Raw genomic sequence first — 10,761 nt, 5'->3', positions numbered from 1 at the left:
CACATGCTGATCATGTGGATCATGTACATATTTTTATACATGTGCTGATCATGGATTCTTTGACCAACATCTCCAGAGACCCAATCTACCAGAGAGGACAGGTGGCCGTGTGAAGCAGAACATACCTTAGTAGTTTCTTTTAAGGCTCATCTGTCGACAATGAGAGTATCTATATTTAGCTGACTTTTCGACTAGTAAAATGTCTGATTTTGTACATATGACTTGTCCTCTTCCTTACAGAACTATTGGTTCCACTAAAGATAGCAAAGTATAGTCTTGTAACCTCTCCATTGTCCTCTCATAGGTTGTTCCTTGAGTGCAGTTCCTCTTGCCCTGGCCCTAGAGATGCCAGTAAGCAATACCATATATTACCATGAATTACAAAGCAGTTATCACTAAGCCAATGTATGCACTGTATGTACTGCCACGCATTGTCACACTTTGGCATTGTTTCTGATTGCTTTCTGCTGCTGAAAGCTTAGTAAATCTAAAGGAAGAACAGTGTAACATCCTTTTCCTTCCAGCACCTCAGCAGGGGTTTTGGAAAGGGCTTTTGGCTGTGGTCATTGACCATCAGCAAGCTTTTCCCTTTGGGAAAGTATAAATTACAAAAGCTTTTCTTCTCTCAGTCACAGAGAGTTTAGTAGCAATGCTAAGGAAGTAACATTCTGAAGTGTCTGTGTACAAGAATGAAATGGGAGAGTGGGGAGGAATGAGACAATGAAAGGGTAATGTATGAAATATGATAATATCCCTCGTATCTCCATCTCTTACCTTGCTCACTTTCCTCTGGTCCAACCTCCTAAAATGAAATCTGTCTACTCTTAATGAATCACTGCTTGACTTTCTCTTCCCTCATGTGGCCCAAAGGATCCGAAGCACCCAGGGAAGTACTCCTTCATCAGTTCTGATGGCAGGTAACAGCAAGATAATCATAGACTGAAAATCCAAAAGATAGGATAAATTACCAGAGGGGAATAACTACAGCAAAAATAATTTCATTTTTAACAGGAGTTAACTTCATGTGAAAACTACTCATAAAAAAGCTATTTGTTTTAGTTGCTGAAGAATAATCTGAAAAAAAGCACAGTGAATTGTTTCTGGTTTAATACAAAATCACTTTCACATTTATTCTAGACCTGTTTATGCTGTTTCTATAATTTGTCATTTATCCAGTTACATATTCACCAGTCATGATATTGAACATTTACTTTTCCCTTGACAGTTGTTTTCTAAGTACAGTTCTTTGTTTAATATGTCCTGACCTCATGTATATTTGAGAGCCTCTGAGGAGTGTTGTTTCTCTGGAAGTAACAAATGAGTTCTACTTGTTATATTTTTATATTTTCTCAAGAATTCTGCCACGAGCAACTCAGGCTGCAATTGAAATATTAAAATTTCATTCTCAAGATTTCATTATAAGCCTTTGCCTCAAATACAAAAAATATATCTGTGATTTTGCGTGCTGAGTATCTAAAGAACCATAAACTCAGCACACTCAAATGAGGGAGCAGGCAAGAACGGTTGCAACAGTTTGAGTGCACAGGCATTGTATGAGTAATACTCAGAACTACCACAATTATCTGAAAGTCATCAGGGAGCCCAAATAAGGTCTGACGGTCAAAGCAATTAAAGTGTAGTTGCTATTTATTGCCTCACAGAATACACAGGCATAATAATATAATCTTTTCTAAACTGTTACCACTCAGCTAATGCATCAGAATTCTACCAGGAACACGGTCCTCTGGAAGAGCTGCTATTTAAAAGATGTAAATACAGGACCACAACTCTTTGAGGTCATTACGGAATCCACAACAATGTTTTTGGTAAGAACAGGGTCTTTTGCAAAAATATGTGTCTTTGCAAAAATTGGAAAAAAAAACCCAACCTGGGAAATGTTATTCTGCCTTTTTAAACATACATTTCATTGGATGCCTCCCAATCCTCGCATTATGATTACTGGAAAGGAGGCCTAACAACAAATATACAATTAATTCTGCAGCATTAACTACTTAAGGTGATTTTGGCATTAACTGGCACAAAAAATAAGCTGTTAAATTAACAGCCTTTTTTTTCAAGTGGTTACTTGATGAGAATTATATTGAGCCCTAATCCTACGTCACCAAAGGAAACAGGAACTGAATCAGACCTAAAGATGCCAGCACCAGAAATGTCTGCCATACTTCCATAAAGGCAAAGTTCATTTTGATTTCTCTGTAAAACTGAAAGTGTGCCTGCTTTTGCACAAAGCCTGACCATGACTTACTGCTATATGAGGTCCAATCATTCTACCTTGGAATTACACATCCGCGCATTTTAAAGGACTTTCATTAACTGTTTTTAAATTAATCTTTTAAAATTTCCCTTGATTTTAAAGAAAACAATGGGCTCTTTGTTAATTTTTAAGGTCCTCCTTCTCTGTATACTTTAAATTAAGATTTTGTCAGTAAAAAGCTAACAAGAGAATTCAGCCTCCTACAGCTCTGTTCATTTTAGTAATCTCTGAATGTTACTGTGAAAGGATCATTAATCCTACCAGTCCTCCATGCATAGCATTTTCTTTCAGTCCAGTCTCAAAAGGAAACAAGACACTGCAAATTTTAAGTCAGTCATTGTTTAACTATGCCATGCTAGGAAGCAAATGAATAATGAAAATATTTTATCCTAAGACGAAAAAAAGTTCCTGAAGTTATGAGAACAAGCGTGCAGCCATTTGACACTTATTAAAAATCTTAACGGCCTGAGGAATCATTTTGTTAGTCTGATCTGACTCCCTGCATAACAAGGACTGCTATAGCAGTTTAGTGGACACACATTGTAAGTGATATGTCAAAACCACCAAGGGCTTGTCCATACCCTAAGATGGAACATGGTATTGGGATGTCTGAGCTAGAGGAGACACCAGCTGAATCTGTGAAGTGCCCCATCTTAATGTGCCACAATTGGTAACAGTATGGTTTGCGTGGCAAGGTTTCGGAAGCAGGGGGGCTACAGGGGTGGCTTCTGTGAGAAGCTGCTAGAAGCTTCCCCTGTGTCCAACAGAGCCAATGCCAGCCGACTCCAAGATGGACCCGCCACTGGCCAAGGCCGAGCCAGTCAGCGATGGTGGTAGCATCTCTGGGATAACATATCTAAGAAGAGGAAAAAAAACCAGCACAACTGCAGCTGGAGAAAGGAGTGGGAATATGTGAGAGGGACAACGCTGCAGACCCCAAGGTCAGTGCAGAAGGAGGGCAGGAGGTGCTCCAGGCACGGAGCAGAGATTCCCCTGCACCCCTGGTGCAGCCCCTGGTGAGGCAGCTGTGCCCCTGCACCCATGCAGGCACCTGGGGGAGCAGAGATCCCCCTGCACCCGGGGAGGAGCCCAACCGGAGCAGGGGGATGTGCCCCAAGGAGGCTGTGACCCCGAGGGAAGCCTGTGCTGGAGCAGGCTCCTGGCAGGAGCTGTGGAGAGAGAGGAGCCCAGGCTGGAGCAGGTTTGCTGGCAGGGCTTGTGACTCTGTGGGTGACCCACGCTGGAGCAGTCTGCTCCCGAAGGACTGCGCCCCATGGAAGGGACCCACACGGGAGCAGTTTGTGAAGAACTGCAGCCCACGGGAAGGATATGCATTGGAGAAGTTGGTGGAGGACTGTCTGCCGTGGGAGGGACCCCACACTGGAGCAGGGGCAGAGTGTGATGAGCCCTCCCCTGAGGAGGAAGGAGCAGCAGAGACAACATGTGATGAACTGACCACAACCCCCATTCCCCGTCCCCCTGTGCCCCTCGGGGGGAGGAGGTAGAGAAAACCAGGAGTGAAGTTGAGCCTGGAAAGAAGGGAGGGGTGGGGGGAAGGTGTTTCAAGATTTGTTTTTTATTTCTCATTACCCTACTCTGATTTGTTTGGTAATAAATTAAACTGGTTTCCTCAAGTCGAGTCTGGTTTGCCTGTGACGGTAATTGGTGAGTGATCTCTCCCTGCCCTTATCTTGACCCGAAAGCCTTTCATTATATTTTCTCTCCCCTGTCCAGTTGAGGAAAGGAGTGATAGAGCGGCTTTGGTGGGCACCTGGCATGCAGCCAGGGTCAAACCACCACATATGGTCACAAAGTGGTGAAGTCAAATCAGTAATGTCTCATTCTCAAGGTCAGGCTACAACAAAACCATCTATAAGAAAAGAGCTGGAGAATGAGGCCAATCCGTATTTTTTCTTGTTAAGTGATGGAGAACCAATAAAGGCATGTGCATTGTCACCTGCTGAAATTCCTGGACGACTGCTGCAGGGAGTGGGCCCTGGACCATACGTCTTCTCCTTGTAGGCATTTAGCTACAGGCTGTGGCCTTGACTTCCCAGTCAGGAGGCTACAAGAGACAGAAATGGCCTCCAATAGCTTGGCGTGTCAAGCAGCTTCCTGAGAGCTCCCCCCTTTTCTGCACTACCTAAGAACAGCAAATACTAAGAAGATAACGGGACAGAGCAATTTAGTTTTACCAGAAGAACGTGTAACAGAATAAAGATCACCCTCAGCTCGGAGCGAGAAGACACGGCATACACGTCAGACCTCTCCGGCTCTGTGCACGTTTCTCCCCGCTGTGTTTGCATCTGCTGGGCTCATTGCAGAAAGCCACAACGGCCCGGCCGAGCAACACACGGTGCACACAGGAGAGAGGCCATGCCAGCGAGCACCGTGTCGTCTCCCTGCACAGTCAGATGCTCAAACGTGCGCCGGGGAAGACACGGTCCCCACACAGACGCTGCTAAGCCACGTCCCTTGGGGTTGGCCACAGCCCGACCCTGTAAGCACCGCTACCAGCCGCGTGACTCACCGCAGCATTCGGGGGAGCCGAGAGATCTGCACCTTGACGTGCACCGAGAGACCAGATACGGCGACCTTGTCAAAACAAGTAATTCAAAATTGCAGTTATAAAAACAACGACCTGTTGTAAACACATCAAACAAAGAAATGGGAGTTAATTTCTTAGCATTTTTCACAACTAGAAGCCGTATTTACTTCGAAACAGACAACAAAATTTCCCCAAACTGGCACTATGTAGTTTTTTTATTACTACTGCAGCGCTCCAAAAGGCACATTAATAATGCAAACGCCCCGCGTCTCACATTTGTTACTAGTTACGGGATAAGGCAGAGAGTGTCAGCGCATTGTATTGACTTTCAGGCGAAATGAGACATTTGAGAATTATCTGCTGCTAATGGAAAACGTTCTTCATTTCCAAATTCATATTCAATGTTTTTGTTAAGTTCAGTTTATACCTTATCTCAGTACACAATAACCAAGCAGTGTAAACATCCACTCACTTCACAAACGAAAACTACGAATCAGTAGTTTTGGTCTAAAAAGCCTATAAACTTACACTTAGAAAATGCTTCTGCGTCCATCCCCACTGCAAAAATCCCATCTACGAAGCTTTACAGTATCTTAAAGACCATGTCACTAATCTGTGGCAGACATGAATTTAATCTAATGCGTGCAACTTTGTTATTTGTACTTTCTTTCATGAAGACAATATGCCACAATAACATATTCCCTTTAATCATCAGTCCACTTACGTAACATTCCCGACTCCCAGCGCTAATCCGTAATGCTGCCCTTCCTACCGTGAGCCCCTTTCTGAAGCCAGATTACCTGCACGTTTGCTGGCCGGGCTTAACTGCTCGTTCCCTTTTAAATTAAATGATAAAAGGGAGATGGCCTCTTCGGACAGCACTGTTCCTCAGTCGAGAAAAATACACTTGTAATCTCCCCAACCTGCAAAGCTGTTTTTTAAGAGCGTAAGCAAGACTAGTAAATCTCGCTGTAAGGAAAGCTTTTATTCTAAGTGTAGGATTACACGTAAGCTTAATGCTCTGGGGGAAAAAAGATGTTTTAATGCCTTCCCTTCCCATGCAGCTGTGCCAGTGCTCTGTGTATCATGGAATCATAGAATCATAGAATCATAGAATCATCTAGGTTGGAAAAGACCTTTAAGATCATCCAGTCCAACCATTAACCTACACTACCAAGCCCACTCTAGACTAATCAAGGGTAGACCAGACTAAACCATATCCCGAAGTGCCACATCTACCCGTTTTTTAAACGCCTCCAGGGATGGTGACTCCACCACCTCTCTGGGCAGCCTGTTCCAATGCCTGACCACCCTTTCCGTAAAGAAATTTTTCCTAATTTCCAGTCTAAACCTCCCCTGGCGCAGCTTAAGCCCATTTCCTCTTGTCCTATCGCTAGCTACTTGGGAGAAGAGACCAACACCCACCTCACTACAACCTCCTTTCAGGTAGTTGTAGAGAGCGATAAGGTCTCCCCTCAGCCTCCTCTTTTCCAGGCTAAACAACCCCAGTTCCCTCAGCCGCTCCTCATAAGACTTGTTCTCCAGACCCTTCACCAGCTTCGTTGCCCGCCTCTGAACACGCTCCAGCACCTCAATGTCTTTCTTGTAGTGAGGGGCCCAAAACTGGACACAGTATTCCAGGTGCGGCCTCACCAGCGCCGAGTACAGGGGGACAATCACCTCCCTGCTCCTGCTGGCCACAGCATTCCTGATACAAGCCAGGATGCTGTTGGCCTTCTTGGCCACCTGGGCACACTGCTGGCTCATGTTCAGCCGGCTATCTACTAACACCCCCAGGTCCTTTTCGGCCAGGCAGCTTTCCAGCCACTCCTCCCCAAGCCTGTAGCGCTGCATGGGGTTGTTGTGACCGAAGTGCAGGACCTGGCACTTGGCCTTGTTGAACCTCATACAGTTGGCCACGGCCCATCGATCCAGTCTGTCCAGGTCCCTCTGCAGGGCCATCCTACCCTCGAGCAGATCGACACTCCCACCCAATTTGGTGTCGTCTGCAAACTTACTGAGGGTGCACTTGATCCCCTCATCCAGATCATTGATAAAGATATTGAACAAGACTGGAAGGGTTTAGGTCGGAAAAGCCCTTTCAGATCATCCAGTCCAACCATTAACCTAACGCTGCCAACTCCACCACTAAACCAGTGAAGGGCAGAGTAGCAATTTCGTGTTTCCTGGCTTGGTGGCTGGGTTATTTTTTAATGAAAGCGAAAGCTAGGAATCACTAAGGTTGGAAAGGACCTCTAAGGTCATCAGTCCAACCATCAACCCAACACCACCGTGCCCACTGAACCATGTCCCAGAGTGCCACGTCTACGAGACTTCTCCGGCTACGCTGAGGCAGCACGACAGGGGAGGCACGCAAGCGCCCGACTTTTCACATCCCGCTGCCGGGGGGGACCCCGCGGCCGGCCGTGAGGGGGGCGGGAGGGGAAGAGGCCGGAGTCCGGGCGGGCAACCCACGGGACCGCGGCCCCCACGGCCGTGGGCGGCCCGCCAGGCGCCAGCGGGCTCCCGCACCCCAGCGGGGCGGCCGGGGCGGCGGCGGCTGCTCCCGGGGGATGCTCCCGGGGGATGCTCCCGGCGGGTGTTCCCGGGGGATGCTCCCGGGGGATGGCTCCCCTCCCCGGGCCTACACTTCCCAGAGCGCAGCTCGGCGCCCCGGCTCTCGCGAGAGCCCGCGCGGGCGGAAGCGGGCAGCGCGGCCCGGAAGCGCCGCTGCCCGTGAGCCGGGAGCCCCGCGCCCGCCCAGCCGCCGCAGCCCGCCATGGCCGAGACCGACCCGAAGACCGTGCAGGACCTCACCGCCGTGGTGAGGCCGCCGGCACCGGGTCCGCCGCCGCGGGGGGGAGCGGGCAGCGCCGCCGCGGGGCGGCCGCAGAGCGCGGGGCGGGCGGGCCGCGGCCTCCCTGAGGCGAGGCCCCCGCAGGAGCGGGTAGGAGCCTCCGGCCTCGCCCCGCCCGCGGGCCCTGGCGCTGCCTCCCGGGGCCCGGCGCGGCCGAGCTCGGGGGCCCGGGCCCTGCCGGCTGTCGGAGGGGCTGCTGCTGGCGGCGTTGCCTGGGCCGCTCCCCCGGCTCTTAGCGCTGAAGCGCTCCCGCGGTAGAGCCGTGTCCGGCGGCCCCTCGGGGCGCAGCGCGGTCGCAGCCGCGTTCCCCGTGGCAGCGCCGAAGCCGCCCGCGCAGCTGGAGGCTCTGCCGGGGCCGCCTCAGGCTGGCTGTGTCCGGGGGGTACGGCCCAGAGCCAGGCTTTGGGAGCGGGGAGAGAGCGGCTGCTGCTCCGCTGCCGAAAAAAGCGTCGTCATGGGATTAACGTAGGGCGCTGGAAGCGGCTGTTGGGGCTGTAGTCCTGGCTGTGGAACGCTGGCGTTTTCTAGATCTTGAAATTGTTCATCGTGAGCCTCCGTTCTCCTATGTGTACGTGCATAGATATGTAAAAATACGATACTTAAACACGGAATTAGCGTTTGTGCGCAGTTGAGCTCAGCGATGAAAGAAGACCTTGTACTCGCCTCATTACATGAGGTTAAATATTGTAACAACCTCTTTAATGGAAACAAAAAAGACTTCTTTTTTTCCTTTCTATTAGGTGCAGACGTTGCTTCAGCAAATGCAGGACAAATTTCAAACCATGTCTGACCAAATAATTGGAAGAAATATCCTTTTTTAAAGTCAGATAGGTGCTACAGATGCACAAGTATTTTAAAGTCTATTTACCAGTGGGATTTGTAAGGTAACTTTAAAGTGACCATAAGAGTTTGACCAAAGCTGTAATAAAAACCAACCAAACAAAAAGCCCCAAGCACGAGTGGATTGCAGTCATATTCCTTAACTCCAGTGAACTTGATGACATGAGCTGTCGCATAGATGACCTGGAGAAGAACATAGCAGACCTCATGACGCAAGCAGGAGTGGAAGAATTGGAAGGCGAGAACAAGACCCCTGCTACTAACAAGAGTTAAAGTGAGACAATTGCTTGCTAGCCTTGAAACAAATCCTCAGGTCGCTTGAATTTACTGACTTTAAAGTAGATGGACCTTTTCCTTTGATTTGTGAGGTAGTCTGAAATTCATGCAGAGCAGCTCTGTACATTGTAATACAAGAAGCTTTAAGCAGCTCTTCTCAGCAGGCTCCTACTAGACTCTTCAAGGATGTTTTCCTCACCAATATTGGGAGGAGAGTTATTTTCTTCATGTCTGGTTAGTTTTGAGGAAGTGCAATAGCTGTAGTCATCCTCCGTTACACACTCACTGTGGTACTCTTGGTAAGATCTGAAATAACAGCTGTCTTTGCAGCACAGGGAGGTGAAGAGATGGGAAGAAATACCAGTAGCAAAGCAAGCTGTTCTCTTCTCTCATCACATTTGAGCCTTCTGAAAAGGACCATGATCCCATGCATGTTACCAGCATCCCCTCCGATTTCCCTAGCTAGAAAGCTAGTGGGAGCGTGGTGCTACTCTTCTGTCTTCCGCTGCATCCTGTAGACTTCAGCACCCACTAAGCTCCTAGAGGCTGTAGACTGTCTGCTGGGCACAGGGGCCAACGAGTGAGTTCCTGTCAATCAGCTGTAAATCCCTCCTGTGTAAGTTAGGAGCTTGCTGGGAGTAGAGGACTCGCACGTACCACTGCAGGGCAGCAGGTCCTGACTCGGGCAGTGCAAGACAACACTCGGACGTGAGGCAAGGCGTGTTCTAGGGCAATGCTCCCTGGGAAAAAGATAAATGTGATGATATATATTCTTCTTATGTAATTTCTTAATTGATAACCTGCCCCTATATTACACAAAACATTGGAGAAGTAGCTGTTTCATCTACTTGGCAAGCAGCAGTTCAAAATCTAGTACAAAAACATGTAAATAAATCCAGGTGATCAGGTAGCACCACACACAGCATTTACAACAATTGCTACAGGCATTTCAGAAGATGGGGGCAATGCAAGACTGCCAAAACTGTTACAGCATAAAGGGGGGTACGTGGTGCTTAATTATAATATATGAGCACTAAGATTTCACTTCAGTTTGTATAGAATTTTATTTTTGTAATCCATGGAAGGCAACTGCTAAATAAACTACTAGCTGCATGTTCTTAGATTAACTTTTTTTTTTTTTTTTTAAGGTGGCTAAGTAAGACAAGTCTCAGCCTCTCTTAGGCTTGAAATTCTGAGGTTGCATCTAGAATACTGTGCAGCCTGTATAATAGGCATGTGTGTTTGAAACGGGTATATGTCTTGGTTGTTAACGGTACCTATCTTTTGTGATATTTAACAGAAATACAAATTACTACACTGGCTTTGTTGCCCCCAGTGCCAGTTCCCTTAGCCTGAACCCCACAAATGAAGATTTCTGATAAGCGTGATTCTCTTAATTCTTCTCAGTAATATTTTTTTTTAAATTATTTTTTCCCAACAGGTTGCCAGTAACTTAAGATGAATCCTGGAAGACTTCTTTGGTTTTTTTCTACAAATCCTTGGAATTACAGAACAGCTTTTTGCAACTACTGTGTGTAAAAGCATTTTTATATTGTTACAGAGCTTGCATTCCTAATGTATATTGTATAGTTAGGGATAGGTTAGTTTCTATTTTGATTTGTGTACTGTAATTTCACTTTTTGAATTCTTGTTATGAGGATCAATTAGTTGTGTTATTAAAACACAGATCTTGCAGATCTCAACTATTGGGTGTATTTTTTTGTGAAGTCACTTTTTTCTCTTTCCTATACTTTTTTTAGACATTTCATTTTTAATAGCTAAACATCTAGTGACTCCCATCAAATGGAAATCTTAACTTGTCCTACATAACTTTGTGGAGTGAAGCATAAGACTGAAACTTAGCATTAATCTTAGCTCTACGCATCAGTCACTCGACTAGTTGAGGACTATGTGTTGTTTTCTCATAAATGTAATAAGGTGATTTTGGAAACATAAGACACTGGA

The 10,761-nt window shown here is 47.0% G+C and overlaps 1 protein-coding gene across 1 annotated transcript; it reads left to right on the top strand.

Annotated features, from left to right (window-relative positions):
- Nucleotides 1–7,583: 7,583 nt before the first annotated feature.
- HSBP1 (heat shock factor binding protein 1) lies at nucleotides 7,584–10,499 on the top strand. The gene is made up of 4 exons (XM_075715369.1): nucleotides 7,584–7,647; nucleotides 8,421–8,487; nucleotides 8,675–8,794; nucleotides 10,238–10,499. The coding sequence occupies exons 1-3, from the start codon at nucleotides 7,603–7,605 to the stop codon at nucleotides 8,791–8,793; spliced, it is 231 nt and encodes a 76-aa protein (XP_075571484.1). The 5' UTR covers nucleotides 7,584–7,602; the 3' UTR covers nucleotide 8,794; nucleotides 10,238–10,499.
- Nucleotides 10,500–10,761: the final 262 nt, after the last annotated feature.

This window comes from Pelecanus crispus, chromosome 8, assembly GCF_030463565.1.
Source record: "Pelecanus crispus isolate bPelCri1 chromosome 8, bPelCri1.pri, whole genome shotgun sequence".
NCBI lineage: Eukaryota > Metazoa > Chordata > Aves > Pelecaniformes > Pelecanidae > Pelecanus > Pelecanus crispus.
The sequence above is the reverse complement of the archived record's forward strand: the minus strand, read 5'-3'. Positions and strand labels throughout refer to the sequence as shown.